At 40.5% G+C, this 18221-nt stretch overlaps 1 protein-coding gene across 1 annotated transcript in view; it reads right to left on the bottom strand.

Annotated features, from left to right (window-relative positions):
• Positions 1 to 14970, bottom strand: part of LOC136875593 (uncharacterized) — a 35254-nt gene extending 20284 nt beyond the window's left edge. The window contains exons 1-3 of the mRNA XM_067149135.2: positions 14887 to 14970; positions 13294 to 13371; positions 5312 to 5446 (exon numbers count right to left, since the gene is read on the bottom strand). Coding sequence (XP_067005236.2) covers positions 5312 to 5446; positions 13294 to 13371; positions 14887 to 14914 — 241 coding nt within the window. The 5' untranslated portion in view covers positions 14915 to 14970. The remainder of the gene's footprint in view (positions 1 to 5311; positions 5447 to 13293; positions 13372 to 14886) is intronic.
• Between the last annotated feature and the right edge of the window lie 3251 nt (positions 14971 to 18221).

Below are 18221 nucleotides of genomic sequence, written 5' to 3'. Positions count from 1 at the left end.
CTACAGCCCTGAAGGGTCTTAGCCTTCCAAGCAACTACTGCTCAGCCTGTAGGTCTGCAGATAAGGAGGTAACACGTGGTCAGCGCGACGAATTTAACGTCCCTTTAATTGTTATTGTACAATAAATGTTAAGAGGCACAAGGGTGGTGGTGGTGTTTTAAGAGCAAGTACAAGTGGGCAACCGTCCTCTATTAACACTAATCAGAGGGAAAAATGGGAGGACTCCGATTCTTCGCAAATGAAGGTATCGGCCTAAGAACGACGAGGGCCATGAAGGGCGGGAACATGAAAGACTCCCTAGGCCTCGCAAACCTAATAGCGTCGGGGTCGGAAAAGAACAAAAGTTGACCAAGAGAGACAGGATAGATGAAAGTGAAGAGCCTGGTGCATGTAAGTGGAAACAGCGCCAGGACTTACCTAAGGCTCCGTGGTCAAAAATCCATGCTCCAAATTTAAGAGCCCCTGGGACCCCTTTCAGTCCCTTTTTACGACAGACAGGGAATGCTGTGTATGTTATTCTACCGCCCCCATCCACAGGGGGAGGGACTTCAAGGTGACGCGATTTTGTTGCGAAGGAGATTTTTAATGTGCACGAAGGCAACGACACGGAATTTCGTGTTTGTATATCCTGAAAGACCATCGGCTTTAGCTGCGTTTGGACCCGCCGTCCTAAGAAGGGAAGGTCAACGACTATCCGACTTCGCCACTGAGGTCGGCCATGTCAAATGGTTTAAGTAGTACATGTCCTAGACAAGCTCTCAGGGAAGTCGGCATGGCTTAACTGGCTCTTCCGCGCATACAATAGGTAGATATATTTATTTGCTCGCCACACTAACTCAGATACGAGACAATGGGGTAGGAAAGGGCTAGGACATGGGAGGAACCGGCCATTGTCTTAATGAAGATATAGCTCCAGATTTCGCCTGCTGTACGAATAGGAAACCACTGAAAACTCCCTTCGGGGCTGCTGATAGTGTATTCAAACCCACCATCTCCCGCATGCAAGCTCACAGATAGCAGTCAAATCGCTGGGTCTACATGTCTTGTCAAATTTTGCAATATTGGGCAAAATGAGGAAGTTTTCACACATTTACCAATACTCATGCATTTTCCTATCTGCGATTCCTTCTGGACGTCTGCCGTAGTTTTATAGGAACGGGCAGGAGAGAGGCTGATTGTGCTGAAGTAATGCATAGTTTTGTTTATCCTCGGGCTTGGACAGAACCTCCAGGATGTGTCACACGAGACGGCACAATATAACGTTCTTCTACTAAGTGCGTTATCCTGTATCTCCCTGAGGGTTACATCTCCAGTCATGACCAAGGTAATGTACAGAACCAGAGCTTATCTCCAGTAGCTTCAGGAAACTTTTTTTACCGATGAGCTCGCAATACGTTGATCAAATATGGTACAGGACACAAGCAACAACAATGATAATAATAATAATAATAATAATAATAATAATAATAATAATAATAATAATAATAATAATAATAATAATAATAATAATAATAATAATTCCAACTCTTTTCCCCATACCTTGGTGGGGTTGGGTTGTGGATGCGAATACGTGGACTTGGCTATGTTTTATGGCCTTTCCCGACGCCACACACTATGTGGATGGATATAGTCTCAACTGCGTGTTTCGACGGGCTGAGTGGCTCAGACGGTTGAGGCGCTGGCCTTCTGACCCCAACGTGGCAGGTTCGATCCTGGCTCAGTCCGGTAGTATTTGTAGGTGCTCAAAATACGTCAGCCTCGTGTCGGTAGATTTACTGACACGTAAAAGAACTACTGCGGGACTACCTTCTGGCACTTCGGCGTCTCCGAAAACCGTGAAAGTGTAGTTAGTGGGACGTAAAGCCAATAACATCATTATTCTTGTTTTTTTCTGACATTGATGGTAACAGGTTTGTGAGACCTAGAATATCCCTAATTCTCACGGCCATTGCTGACTTGCTATTCCTTTTTCCCGATACTTTCATTTTTAAATATCGGCCTTCTTTCTTTTCTTCTTTCTGATTGTTGTTAATAGCGGATGGGTGCCTTCTTGTACTTCCTCGCAAAATAATAATTACATAATCCCACCACCACCGGCTAAAAATGAGAAATCGAGTACTGGACACGAATAACCGGCTGCGCACTTCCAGAGAGCATAGCCGGTAGTTTTCAGAAACACATGTGAAGACAGCGTGTGTGCGCACTGTTTGTGGAATTAAGGAAGTTTAAGCGAGGCTGTCTTGTGGGACTCTGTGAGGACAGATGGCCATATTGGTCCATTGCACAAGACAGTTGAGAAGAAGCGTGCTGCTGCTGTTGTTGAAAATAAAAAGCACAAACCCGTACATCTGTTTTCGGGCATAGCAACTTACAAGTGTACCGTTACCTTGTACGAGCGTTCACAGCGGACACAGTAAAATTAGAGTTACTGCCGCTCCAGAGGTATCAACTAGGACCATCTGCTCAAAGTAAGGATCAGGTGTTCCTCATGTCCTATTACCGTGCTGCCTGCCTCTTGTGGTGTCGAAAGTTTAACACGCGGAGTGATGACTAAGAAACCGTTGTGTTCAGAGACAATGATATATTCTGCTTCGGTGCTAATTATGGCTGTTCGTGTGTGCAATATCGACCAGATAAGCGGCATCTTCCGCAGTATATACAGCAGAAAATAGTGATCTAACGCTCGGAATCGTGTTGTAGGAGGACACAGTATGTAATGCCTGATTGTCTTTGTTACTTTTACACGAACAATTGAGCAGTACACAGGGCACCTAGAATATTATCTAATTCGTTTTACCACTATTCGTAGAACAACATAGAGATGTGTTTTTTCTAACAACCCAATTCCCGCGTACACATAGTATACAGAACTGCTTGTACAAGTCAATGCACTAGCGCAGGCGTTTATGAAATCCCTGGCCAGCACGATCCCCAGACCTAATTTTATCTCCGTCCGTCCTGGTTGTCGAGACCGATGACTACCCAGTCCTATAAGATGAAATATGTGTGAAACTCACTTCCAGGATGACATTCGTCTCTTCTACGATCTTTCCCATGTGAGAGCCGCATTGCTGGCAGAGAAGGGTCCATGATTGAGACCCTCTTTCAGCTCAGTATGTAGACTGTGTGTTTACAAGTATGGTGAAAATTTGTGTGTGGTATTCTGCCCGCAGTGAGTGTGAATATGACTATTACATCCTGGAGCAATTTGCTTTACGTCGTACCGACACAGACAGGTCTTACGGTGACGATGGGAAAAGGGTAGAAGTGGGAAGGAAGGAAGGAAGGAAGGAAGGAAGGAGGGAAGGAAGCGGCTGTGGTCTTAATTAAGGTACATCCCTATCATTTGCCTGGTGTGAAAATGGGAAACCACCATGTTCACGGTTTCCGTTAAAGGGTTCGAACCCACTGTCCCCCGAATGCAAGCTCACAGCTGCGCGCCCCTAATCGGACGGCCTACTGGCTCGGTGCGAGGAATCTCATTTCAGTTCGTAATACAGTACCTCCGAACAATATAATATATAATATATATAATATAAATATATGGAATTGAGTGTTGCAAATTTAGCAAGCGATTAGTAACCAACTGCATATTATGGAGATACGTAATGCAAAAGTAGTAAATGGACACACCCACATATGACACATTCTGAAAGGGAAACTCCACGCAGCCAGTGGTAAGATCATATAATCCTGCATCTAACTGGTAGTACAGGCAGGACCACTATGAATCCTGACGCGAAGGTGTACATCTGCAACCGAATGACACATATAAAAATGTGAATTCTTTTTTTTTTTTTTTTTGCTTTACGTCGCACCGACACAGTTACATCTTATGGCGACGATGGGATAGAAAAGGCCTAGGAATGGGAAGGAAGCGGCCGTGGCCTTAATTAAGGTACAGCCCCAGCATTGCCTGGTGTGAAAATGGGAAACCGCGGAGAACCATCTTCAGGGCTGCCGACAGGGGCTTCGAACCCACTATCTTTCGATTACCGGATACTGGTCGCACTTAAGCGACTGCAGCTATCGAGCTCGGTGTGTGAATTCTTTAGCGGTGGATTAAGAATAATGAAAATATTAATAATTATATTCAAAATTATGATTTTTCATGTTATCATCTCATATTCCATGGGGTGTATGAGGTACCCAATCCAAATCTAAGTCTTGGAACGCTGGATGCTCTTCCTGCTACAACAGGCTGATATTGGTGAAACTTCCACCCAAGTTACCGGAATTCGAAACCAGGATACCAGGATCCTCCGTTTGAGAGTAGAGTAGCTCGATCTCGATCTCAAAGACATAGCCCCAATACTACTACTCCTATTACTGCTCGTAGCTCGTAGTAGTTGGGGCGTAGCCAAGGGGAGTTACTGGAGGTTAGAACACACCCTCCCCCATGGACATTTTACAAAAAGAAATTAAACAGAAAGTGACAATATACTAAGCATTCAGATACATAATTTCAGAACGAACAGATCTATTGCATATATTTTTTAAGAAGCCTCGAAATTAGATTTTAGATTGTAAACTGAACGTACCATTCGCTGTAAAAATGTTGATCTTGATGGTATTGTTCTTGTTTTGTATTTTAATGCAAGATTTTGTGGTGTACAGCAGTCTGAATATCAACCTAATTCGCCTGTATCAGTGTCCTTAAAATGAAAAGTCTTGCTTGCGCGCACCACACACGCACACGCACACGCACACGCACACGTACACGCACCTTCATTGTGTTCTATCAGCATTTTCTGCCTATAACCCCCCCCCCCCCACCGCCCGCACCATTGGCCGATCCTGGCTACGCAACTGCGTAGTATTATCCAAGTATGTACTTTTTCGTGACTTTTGATATTAGTGGTTACAGCTAGAGGATCTCTATTTCATGTGGAATTGGAGCAACAGGGAAGTGTTTTACAATTTCAAATATCCATTATTCCTTACCATCTTTCGGAACACGATTGCCATTTCCAGAAGTGGTGATGATTATTCGTGTTGTCGTCGTGGTCTAATCAGGTCTAACGTCGTGGTCATCGACCTTCATCATAAGCCAATGACGATATCAATTGGCAATGATAAAAATAATAATAATAATAGAATGTGTTTTGCTTTACTTCAAGTACTAACACTTTTAAAGGTCATGGTAGAATAATCATTTTCACTGAAAAGTGGTTCTTCCGCTCCTTCCAGAAAATATACTACGGCAGGTCTCTCGCAGTTTAGCACACTTAAATGTTAACCGACTGCATAAATAAACGAGTAACTTTGTGGGCTTATGCGGTGCTCTGTACAGGACAGCACGTGTACTTACCGGGAGGCTGGCTAGGCCTGGTCGACTGGCATGTGGGATAGCGGCCGCATGGCCTGGCACCGATACAAGGGTCAGTTCTCAGCACACATATCTCAGACTGCAGACACGTGATGTCGTCACAACTCCGTCCGTATTCTGTAAATAGAAAATCACAGTTACGCCAATGATACACATTAATTAATGTTAATACTGTTTGTCCCATTTGAAATATACAGAATGTGCTTGCCACAGACTGGCAGCTGTATAAATTGAACAACAAGAAATCAAATTAATTAAATGTAATATCAAAATGGAAATAGACTGTCTTCCATCACTGTAACACGATTCAGAGAGATTGTGTGATGCCCTGAGAATATAATACCGATAGTTGAATTTACCTCGCTCATAATTTGGTATATCAATGTAGATGAAAGTATGGATTATGAAGAAATTAAATACAGCTTCATATATTTTCTTAGTATTATTTAAAAAGAAATAATGCTATACAATGTACTTGATACTAATGTATAATCAAATAAATAAACAGAATAATACCTTTCTCTTTGGATCAGTGGTAGTGTGTTGGCTCCGAATCCTAAAATTGCGGGAGCGAATCCGTCAGAGGTAGTCGATTTATAAAGGGCGAAAATATCGTTCCATTTCTGAGTTAAACAAGTTCCATTTCTTGAATGTGTTAAGTAACTTTATATCAGTTGTAGGTCTATATATGTTCAGAGTATAGATTTGAGAGTGGATCTTATAATTTCTCTTCAATCTACTAAATTAATGTATCTCAAACTGTGACTGTATTTACTAGATAATAAAGATTATTCTCATAAAGACTTTGAATATGAAAGATGATATTCCCTTTTATCAGTTTACGACTGAGAGTAATCTTTTCGATAACAACATTCCTTGATGTTCGGTAGAATGTGTTTCAAACAACTATTTATTATCGGAACTAGTCATCGCCCAAACATACCTGTAAATAAAATATTCCGTTGCCTGGAGAAATACGTTATCTAGAACTAGACCGCTTCCATTGCAACAGCATAAGAGAGATTTCAATGAATGACTTCGCATGAAATGTTCATTACTACTCAGAACGTGATATGCAGGGACTGGCACAATATAATATTTCATACTCTAAACCAGGGGATTCCAAATCGTAAGGGCTCGAGGGCCATTTTGGAAACCTTAGTCATGTTCGCGGGCCGCAAGTTTTGTAAAATTCTGCAAGTAGTACAGAAGCGCCATTATGAAATAATATGCATAGTTCGTTTGAAATGAGTGTTTGATCATTTTAATTGCTTAACACATTATTGTAAAATTACATAAAAGAGTGAAATTTGGAGCCGGGCTGAGTGGCTGAGACGGTTGAGGCGCTGGCCTTCTGACCTCTACTTGGCAGGTTCGACTCTGGCTCAATCCGGTGGTATTTGAAGGTGCTCAAATACGTCAGCCTCGTGTCGGTAGATTTACTGGCACGTAAAAGAACTCATGTGGACAAAATTTTGACACCTCGGCGTCTCCGAAACCATCAAAAGTAATAACATTATTACTAGAAATTTGGATTTTAAATGTTTTGAAATCAAAAATAATCTGTTGAGAACAAGCGAATACTTGAAAAGAGGAACTAGTATTAAAGAATAATTAGTTCTGACTTGGGTCTATAAGGTGTATACAAATTAATACGTTTTTGAACGAGCTAATAAATATTTTTATGACTTTTCTTCACATTATTTCTTACAGTGCTCTCGCGGGCCGCAAAAATGGCTTCGCGGGACACATGCGGCCCGCGGGCCGCCATTTGGAAACCCCTGTTCTAAACCATGGCTGCTAGCGCTCTGGAAAGTAGGATAATTACGAATGGCGAAGTTTAGATGAGATTGCACGTCAAAACAGTTCATATTCCATATTATTTTACAAAAAAGTTCATACTTTGTGAAAATCTCCATATTGCTTCATATTTTGTAAGGTTTATACACTTTCCCTCCGTTAATATTTCCATTAAAATTAAAATAGTCTTTATTGGAACTTGTCCCACATTGATAAAGAACTTAATGACGGAAACTTGGAATATTTTAAAGAATCTTTTGTTATATTTGCTGTGATGTTTTATTATTTATTGTGCATTTGATTAATAGTATTTACTCTGAGTTAAGTAATTGTATGCGATTTGCACAGGAGGAATTTCACAGTGAAAAAATGAAAGGAGACCTGGCGTACATACAGGCACATTTTTTCAGAATATCTACTATGATGGAGAAGTTGCCCTTTCTGACATTAGTCGAGTAAGTAGAAGGCCTGACAGAAGAACTAGCTCAAGTCCGAGGGGCACTTGTAAAGGCAGTTCGTATAAAATGTTCTTTACTTATGGGAAATAGTCCATCATACAGTATTACGCTTCGAAATAGTAAGGTGCTTTAAGATAATAGCGGCGAAATACCAGCAAATATAATGCCACACAAATATGCTTCCATTACACCATGTGATGTGGAGCCATCCTTTTTATTGTATAAAACAATATTTAATGATATGTAATCTTTTGCCAGAAAATATTGAAAATCTCCTTGTATCATGCTGTAATTCTCTTTAAATAGCTGAATACACTATGAAGGTAGAATACAATATTATACTAACAATTATTAACTAACTACTAACTAGTGTAAATATAATAGTTACCGCTTTATGTTTTGATTTAAATTCAATAAAAATGATAAAAATTATTGTGATTTATTGCATTTATAATATTGTTAAATATATTTTCATAGTTTCATGTTTATCCCTGGTAAATATATTATTGCAAAATTTTCTTCATATTGTGCCTGTCTTTAGTAATATGTATTTAAACACAGAACTCTGCATACCGCCATGACACCTGCTCCACGTGTATACCAGAAACTGAACGGAATTGGCATGTTTCCCTTCCTTAAACAAAACCCAAGCGTGTTATCCAAATTTCGACGTTGGCGACTTAGTTATCTCCCCCAGTTAGAACAGGGGCGGCAGGTCAGGCATCTTGAGTCGGAGTTTACTTGTTGTAGGGTGACCGGTTCCTTCCTTGCCCCACTTTTAGCTAACATCACATGAGTTATCCATCCAACTTTTGACCACGGCCAATTAACTTTGGAGATCTCCCCCCAAAATCCGGTGTTTGAACATAGCTACGACGTCGGTATTTCCCTTTCTTCAAGTAGGCACAATTCCTGGAATTGCACCAGTAATGATAGCTTTGATTTATTAACAATAAAGTTTCACATTTTTATTTACAGCCAAACAGAAGTCATAGACGTCCTTAAAATGCTAGTTACCGGTTTATTAGCTGCGTTAGCTTCGAGATACGGGTCGTATACCTGTTAGCTTGCATTTCGTGGATGGCGGGTTGAGTTCCCGCCGTCTGCAGCTTTCGAAAAGATTTTTCACTGTTACCCATTTCCACTCCAACCGAATGCTTTAGAGGTACACTTTAATTAAGGTCATGAGTCCTGAAGCGGAGCTTTACATCTGCAACGGAATGATACATAAAAATTTGTGAATCCTGTAGTAACGGATGTAGAGTAAGAATAAGAAGATATAATAATATAGTAAATATCACGATATTCCCCTTTATATTCACGTATTTCCATGGGGAGTGAAACACCTAATCCAGATGTAAGTCTTAGAACGCTGGATGTTCTTCTTTCTACAACACTCTAATCCTAGCCCTTCTCTATCCTAGCGTTGCCGAAAACGTATATTCATCAGTGCAACGTGTTTTGTATATTTTTACTGGTTTAAGGTAGCACTAATGAAGGATTTCGATGATACTGCAATGGGAAAGGTCCGGTAAGGGAGAGACCGTGGTTTTAGTTACAATCTTACCAGTCTTCAGGAGACTTTCAACAAACATACAGTATGGACATCCGAGAACGACCTTAAATGCAAATAAAATTGTGTCAATGACTTTCGGCAGCTAACGGTGTTATAATGTGAAAGAAAAACACAATCAATCGTCACAACAGTATAAATACTTACGAATCACATTACAGACCCATGGAAATGTACACAAAATCCATGTTCGGGAGAGCTGCCTCTTCAACTAAGAACAGTATACCAACTTCACGGAAGTTCTCATTAAATAATGCGTTGAAACTTTTTAAGTCACATGGTTTGACACTAATCTGGGACAAACTCAAAAAGAAGAACCTCAAGGAAATCGAAAAATTGAAAGCCAGCTTCCTGAAAAAGGCTTTATGTATTTCACATTATACATCCTCACGCCTGGTATATGTACTCGCCAGAGAATCCTTCTATATTCAGGATTTGAGATGTGAGATAATCCTGTCATCAACAGAAGCATACCAGCGCCTACTGCAAGAAATGCAAGGAAAAAGGGAGGAAATATTTTCTGAGTTTTACGCCACAGATTCAATGATCAATAGAGAATGGGGAAAAGCCAATTTTGCACTGAGACATATCATGACGCGCTTTGCGCTTCATAGTTTTCAACACCGGATCTGCACGAGCGACATCTACCATCAACCTAACGAACTATGCGTGTACAAACTTTGTGGTAACCCACGCGACAGATATTACGTAATGAACTGTTTGTCCAGATAAATGTCTCTGACAAAATTATGTGAAAGCGCTTAAGATTTAAGATTATGTACCCTACTTTACTTATGCACATTGTGTGAAATTAAATTAAATTAGAAAATAATGCAACGTAAAACTTGCAGTAAGATAAAAGTTGTTCCTTCAAAGACTTTCGTATTTGAGACTACTCTGGACAGCAGCTGGACCCAGCATTGTACCGAGCTTCTGTTATTTTCCTCTTGGTCTCTTCCAACCCTACTGGGCGAGTTGGCTGTGCGCGTAGAGGCGCGCAGCTGTGAGCTTGCATCCGGGAGATAGTAGGTTCGAATCCCACTATCGGCAGCCCCGAAGATGGTTTTCCGTGGTTTCCCATTTTCACACCAGGCAAATGCTGGGGCTGTACCTTAATTAAGGCCACAGCCGCTTCCTTCCAACTCCTAGGCCTTTCCTATCCCATCGTCGCCATAAGACCTATCTGTGTCGGTGCGACGCAAAACCCCTAGCAAAAAAAAAGAAAATAAATCTTCCCACCCTGTCTGCATTAGGTTCAATATGCCTGAAGAGACTCATTTCCTTGTCTTCTATATCCATTCCCATTCTTCTCAGACTGTGCTCTCGTTCTATCTGGAGGTAAGATCGCTTCCCATTTTCTTTGTGATTTGTGTATTTTTACTGGTTTAACATAGCCCTAACACTAATGAAGGATTTTGATGATGCTGGAATGGAAAAGATTCAAGGAGGGAGAGACCGTGGCATTAGTTACAGCTTCACCAATTGCCGAGTCCGGCTCCATGGCTGAGTGGTCAGTGTGCTGACTTCTGTTGCAGGGGGTCACGGGTTTGATCCCCGGCCGGGTCGGTGTTTTTAACCTTCATTAGTTAATTCCGATGCTTCGGTGGCTGTGTGTATGCCGTCTTCAGCACTATAATTCATCATAGGTTGGGCCCTAGTCTCACAGCCACGCAGGTCGCCTATCAGGCGTCAACGTGGAAGACCTGTACCAGGCAGCTCCGAGGCTACACGCCATTATTATTATTATTATTATTATTATTATTATTATTATTATTATTATTATTATTGTTATTATTATTATTATTATTATTATACCAACTCCCGAGCATAATATTGGAAAACTACGAAATAAAATCGTTGGGCCTGCTGACAGTGAGATTCGAACCCACCATCCATTGAATGTAACCTCATAGCTACTCGCTCTGTACAGTATAACCAATAATAATAATAATAATAATAATAATAATAATAATAATAATCGTATGGACTCAGCTACCGTGTGCAGACATTTCAATTTGACGCCATCTGGCTGTCTGCTCGTCAATTTCGACGTTCCGTTTTACTCTAGGCCCCCACTAGATCGCAGACCGAATAAACCGAAACTCTCTTGGGCGTCTATGGCTGAGATTTAATTAATTTTGTCGGGTAAACACCAAATGTGTCACCAGAGATCTTTTACATGCCGACATCGTACGATATGGAGTGTCGAATGGACTTTTTTCCGCCCTTCAAAAATCCGATAACCTCTGCCGGGTTTGAACCCGCTATCTTGGGATCCGGAGGCCGACACTCTACCGCTGATCCACAGAGGCAGCTTACTATAGCCAATATAACCAAACCACTCGGTAACTAATGTTAACGAGGTTTGGTGATATCGTTGTATGTCCCCATAAAACAGCAGTCACCCAGCAGACTCACATCACGTAGATAATGGACCCCAGCTGTGTCCAGGATCATTTCACTTTACTCAGGCTACTCTATTCCATATTATGTGTTCGACTTCCCTCAACTAACTTTTGTCATCTTCCGATCCCGGTGATACTAAGCTTCCGAGGTATAAGGAGATTTCATTTTCTCATTCCTCGTGCTCTTCTTCATTATTTAGCGGATAACATCATTTATGCAGATTTTCCATCTCCTACAGACGCGACGATGTGGGATGAAACAACAGAAGAATACCCGCCATTGTACATCTATTTATTTCCCGTTTGCTTTACGTTGCCCCGGTACACATAGGTCTTATGGCGTTAGTGGGGTGGGAAGGGCTAGGCGCGGGAAGAAAGAGACCGTGGCCTTAATTAAGGTACAGTCCCAGAATTTGCCTTGTGTGAAAGTGGAAAACCACGGAAAACTATCATCTGAACTGCCGACATTGGGTTTAGAAGCCATTATCTCTCGAATACAAGCTGACAGCTACGTGACTCCAACCACTCACCCACTCGTTTTATCATTGTACATTTTTTGCTAGTTGCTTTACGTCGCACCGACACAGATAGGTCTTATGGCGACGATGGGACAGGGAAGGGCTGGGAGTGGGAAGGAAGCGGCCGTGGCCTTAATTAAGGTACAGCCCCAGCATTTGCCTGGTGTGAAAATGGGAAACCACGGAAAACCATTTTCAGGGCTGCCGACAGTGGGGTTCGAACCTACTATCTCCCGAATACTGGATACTGGCCGCACTTAAGCGACTGCAGCTATCGAGCTCGGTCATTGTACATCTAATAATATATGAGCCATAATACAGCTTCGAATTAATCGTCTAACTGTGTGAATGTAGGTTGTGGCAAAGGAGTGCTTTAGAAATTCCACCAAAACTAGAGTGTAATTATACTGGTAGAAGATTCGTATCAGTAAAATATTCTTGTACTTCGCACTTTCTTATAACCTACATATGTGTGAAGCGTTTTACGATATGGTATACTGTAACATCACTTCTGCTCATACGTATTTAGAACTGTATACGTATGAATCTAATGACCTTGACTGAAATTGACAAGGGAAGCTTTAGGAACTCCTGATTGCATTCGCCACGAAACTTCTAAAGTTTGCACAATCGTACGAACAAAGAATCGTATGTGAAGTGATACACTATGCAATCACCCGCAACCCCTGAAACATGAGTTAAGGTTCGGGTAATAGCTTCTCTTTTTCCTTTTTCTTTTTTTCTTTTTGCTTTACGTCGCACCGACACAGATAGGTCTTATGGCGACGATGGGATGGGAAAGGCCTAGGAATGGGAAGGAAGCGCCGTGGCCTTTATCAAGGCACAGCCCTAGCATTTTCCTGGTGTGAAAATGGGAAACTACGGAAAACCATCTTCTGGGCTGCCGACAGTGGGGTTCCAACCCACTATCTCCCGAATGCAAGCTCACATCTGCGCGCCCCTAACCGCACGGCCAACTCGCCCGGTGAGAGGTGTATTCGCATATCATATTATAAAACATTACAATATATTATGGGTTTTCAAACAGAACTACGGTGTTTGGAACCTTCAAAGACACAACTCTACAATACACTTAAAAGTTTTCAGATAACCCAGTGGCATTTGTGGGATAAATTTTGAACATTTACTTTGGTAGTTGGGATGATTTCAGAACTGTGAATGGTTTTCCTTACGGAATTGTTCCACTTACTTGAATATGGTGACGCAAGTACAGCCATACTGGAGAAGATGAGTATTTCTGTCACGTAGAGAGCAATCATTTTATGTCCTGTAACAAAAGTTAATAGTATCTGATGAGCTAGAGGTAGAAACAACAACAAAACATCTCAGGTTTCTAAACATTGACTATCTTCTCAGAAGAATCAGCAGCAGGATGAGAGACAACGTGATGAAACAGGAGCTATATGTCTGTGTGTGAGACAGCATTATTCTCTCAGTAGCCGACGACCTAGCAAGCATCATCGTCAATATTCACTTCAAGAATAAGCAGAGCACAACCGTGCAGAAAACAAGTCTTCAGAACACTTGGTATTAAGTGAACAAGCGCACGTTTGCTACCTCAGGAGTAGTGTAAAGTGTAAGATTTTCTGCATTAACTCTAGTCAAATTATCGATCTGTACTTTGTTTCAGGTGCTGGCATATGTACCCTAGTTCATATCCCAATTGCCTACCAAAACACACACACACACACACACACACACACACACACACACACACACACACACACACACTCACTCACTCTCTCTGTGATAGACTCCGCAATAAGACACGTTATGTATTATATTCGATTAAAAGTACGCAGGTATGATGACGAAATATATTTGTAGTAATTATAATGAGCCAGAGGCTGCCTAGCCAGGTTTGTAAAGGCGTACTCGGTTCACATGAAAGGACGTAGGTTCGATTCTAGGTCAGGAAGTTAGAAAGAGATACCTACCTGTCAAGAGGATCAAGATCAAGACTCTTACGTTCACTCAGTCTACACCAAACATGAGTAACGCGGCCGGTCGTAGAGGCAATCACCACTCTCTCCCACATACCGGGCTAGTTGGCCGTGTGGTTGTGAGCTTGGATTCGGGAGAACATGCTTTTCCGTGGTTTCCCGTTTTCACACCAGGCAAATGATATACCTTAATCAAGGCCACGACCGCTTCCTTCCCACTCTTAGGCCATTCCTATCCCATCATCGGCGTAAGACCTACTTGTCTCGGTGCGATATAAATCAAATTGTAAAGAAAAGAAACTCGCCCACTTAGAGTGAAAGCCTTCACCTTCCAGTCCACCAAAAGCTTTCATGGGCTGTGCAGATATGGCTTTACTAGGCTTTGCTTTCAATAAAAAAATACATGTTATGAAATGCATTTTTATAGGTATGGATGTCCGCGCAAAAACCAGGGAGGAAAACAAGTAATATCTTCACTTATGGTAATATTTAGTGGTTCCTTTCGTCATAGACAGCGTTAAATCTATAAAAAATAAAAATAAAAACATTTATGAGTTTTTTCTTCTACGACTGAAAGTATTAATCATACGTAGAATAGTTTGTTGTCCCTAATACTCCAAACTGTTGAATCGGATAAACATGAGATACATTCTCGATTATGTAAAGAATTCCTATCTTCCTTATCTAGAACTGACAACGCTAATGATTACAAAATGACTACTTTACAGCTTAGTGAAAATAATACATATTTGGTTTTATATTGGTCTTTGACATAAATATCTTACGGCTGGAGGCCATCAGAAAATTTGCATCACGATGTATGACGTGATGTTACCTACCAACCGTGCAGGCTGTGATGTGAAGCATTGAATCCGACACTTGTCGAGTCCATATTCCATACAAAAGTCTCTCGAAATCGGTTCGTTAGATGTAAATAAATGAGTCCTTGTCAATTTGAGTTTCATTTATTGAAAGATATATTTATGATTATTTAATTTTTATCTTGCAATGCTGTTTATTTCGGATAACAACAAAAGTATTTCTTCTTGTGGTAACAGATGAAATTATCTGTAGCATTACAATGTGAGCTCCAGAATTTATCTAGAGAGAATCTGGAGCTCGAGTTGTATTAATTCTGACTAATTAGATAACAATTACAAAATTAAATTACCGGGCGAGTTGGCCGTGAGGTTAGAGGCGCACAGCTGTGAGCTTGCATCCGGGAGATAGTGGGTTTGAACCCCAATATCAGCATCCCTGAAGATGGTTTTCCGTGGTTTCCCATTTTCAGACCAAGTAAATGCTGGGTCTGTACTTTAATTAAGGCCACGGCTGCTTCATTCCCACTCCTAGCCCTTTGCTATCCTATCGTCACTATAAGATCTATCTGTGCTGGTGCGGTGTAAAACAACTTGAAAGAAAAAAATTGAATTAATTGTGTTAAAAGGTACAAATATAAAACAACTCAAACACATAATATTCATAGCCTATAGAATTATCAAAATCGTCAGCATAGAAATATACCATTCTATTCTTTTTTTCATTTAACCAGGCGGCAGAAGATGGAAATGAAGACCTGGAAAAAGATGGCTGGATGAAATGGAGGAGAGTTTAAGGGGGGACCTACACCTTTGAAAATAGAAAAATGGGGTTTATTAAACATTTTTTTCAGCGGGAATTGAAATGAATACTAAAAGGAAACTTAGTATGACAAACAAAGTTTCCTTAATAATATGCCTACATAATTAGAAATCATATAAACCTATGCTATTATATAATATAATTAATTATTCAAATGGCGGTGTATCATGGCCACTATTTTGCTGTTTCACAAATAATTTCCGATCACATGAATATTCTTCTATGATAATTTTTTATTATGATTAGTAATGTCTTAGCTACAATATGTACTAGAAACAGTGAAGTCCATCAAGTATAAATTTTTTTCATGTAGTTATTTTCAAGTAGTCAATTTTTTCATTAAATTTCATTTTAAAATATTATTTTTAACATTAACTAACGAAGCTAGCCAAATAATTCTATTATATATTCTTCTCTATGAAATATACATGCATGCAAAATTTCATCTTCATATCTTAAAAACTTTCAGAGTTACCTGGGAAACGGTTCTAAAAAAAAAACGAAAGTCACGGGAAACGAGTGGGTGACACCGATAAAGTGCTTGCTCGGGTGACAGCGCTTCACGTCTTTCGTTACAACTCCGAAAGTAATGGAGATATTAACAAACATTTTTCACTGTTATAAAGCGAAACGTTCGGTTTTAAATGAAGAGGTAAATTGTAAAATCGCATTTCTGGTCGGTCAAAGGTATTGGTACCCCCTTAAGAAGATGATAATAATAAGATGGAGGAAGCGCGGTGGAGATCGTGAATATTGGGCTACAGTTGTCAAGAGACGTCAAAGTCGTATGTGGGCTGTAGCGCCCAGCAAGCAAGCAAACAAGCACTTTGAACCACAGTTTCCAATATTTCGGCTGTCAGTTTCATCAGAATGACACAGTTACCTCCTGTTGACTGTGTGCTCTGTGGTCGAGTGAATTATTTAAGATGTTCAGTGCACTATTCTGAAGAATTTGTATAAAAGCAAATGCACGTAGGTGAAATAAAACGAATGTGATAACAAGAATATGATATAATTGTGGCGATAGACGGCTGTTGATTGGTTGAAGTTGCGGATATTCTTATAACGGATTGTTCAGCGAAGCCATGAGCTAATTAGTCATCACAATATTGTTAAGAATGAAGCTATGATTCATATCGGTATCAATCGATTAAAACATTTAAACTCTTTACGTCTTTTCACCTTGAAATTTCACGCTGATTATTTCGCGATCGAAAAGGTGTAAGGGACTTAAATGTTTTTAATCAATTGCAATTGAAGAAATTAAATTGTTGTTTCCTTCTGGTAAATTAATTTTTGATGGTAAAAGCAGTGAACGAATTTGTTGAAGTCACTGTTATCAAAGCTGAATATTTTACACGCTCAACTACTTTAATTATTTACAGAATATTATTTTTAAATCAATCTAATGGCAAACCCCAATTTTGGGTTAAATTAGCTGTAAGGGCAGTTGAAGTTTCTGTCCACTATTAGGGGGATGGCATTTGAGATAACTATGTGGACGGATCCCAGAAATTTCTGCTGAAAACTGAGTATCCCAATAACTTCTATTTCAAAGAGAAGGCTGGACGAGCGACGTGGAGGAAAGTGACGCGGAACTTGCAGAATTTCAGGCATCACCTTCTACTTTGGGCCACAATCTATCTGAGAAATCAACTTAGAGTGATCGTGATTACGAGTCTTCTTCTTATACCGCTTCTACAGAATATGTCATTGAAATTCTTCTTCTTTCTGCTATACTCTGTAGGAACATGGCGGTTATATTGCATGCACCGCGCATTCGATCAGCCAAAGAGTCGGACTTCCTCGGTGAGCCATAACTAGAGAAGTCCCTTTAGAGTGATCCTGATCACGAGCCTACTACCTCAGTATCATCTGGGGAGCCATAACAAGAAATACCCCTTTAGAGTGATCCTGATCACGAGCCTACTACCTCAGTATCATCTGGGGAGCCATAACAAGAAATACCCCTTTAGAGTGATCCTGATCACGAGCCTACTACCTCAGTATCATCTGGGGAGCCATAACAAGAAATACCCCATTAGAGTGATCCTGATTACGAGCCTACTTCCTCAGTATCATCCGATGAGCCATAACAAAAAATACCCTCTTAGAGTGATCCTGATCCAGCACACGAAATATTCTCTTATGGTGATCCTGATTACGAACTGCTTCCTCGGTATCATCTGGTGAGCCATGAAAAGAAATGTCCCTTTAGAGTGATCCTGGCTACGAGCTACTTCCTCTGTATCACCTGGTGAGCTAAAGCAAGTAATATACCCTTAGAGTGATCCTAATTATGAATATACTTCCTCAGTGTCACCTGATGAGCCATCACAAGAATTGTCCCCTTAGAGTGATCTTGATTACGAGCCTACTTCCTGAGTATTATCTGGTGAGCCACCGTAACTAATGTACCCTTAGAGTGATTCTGATTACAAGCCTAATTCCTCGACATCATCTGATAAGCCATCACAAGAAATGTCCTTTTAGAGGGATCCTTATATATATAAAATACTATTTATTCGGGGCG

Source organism: Anabrus simplex, chromosome 6 (genome assembly GCF_040414725.1).
Source record: "Anabrus simplex isolate iqAnaSimp1 chromosome 6, ASM4041472v1, whole genome shotgun sequence".
Taxonomy (NCBI): domain Eukaryota; kingdom Metazoa; phylum Arthropoda; class Insecta; order Orthoptera; family Tettigoniidae; genus Anabrus; species Anabrus simplex.
This window is presented reverse-complemented; position numbering and strand designations above follow the sequence as displayed.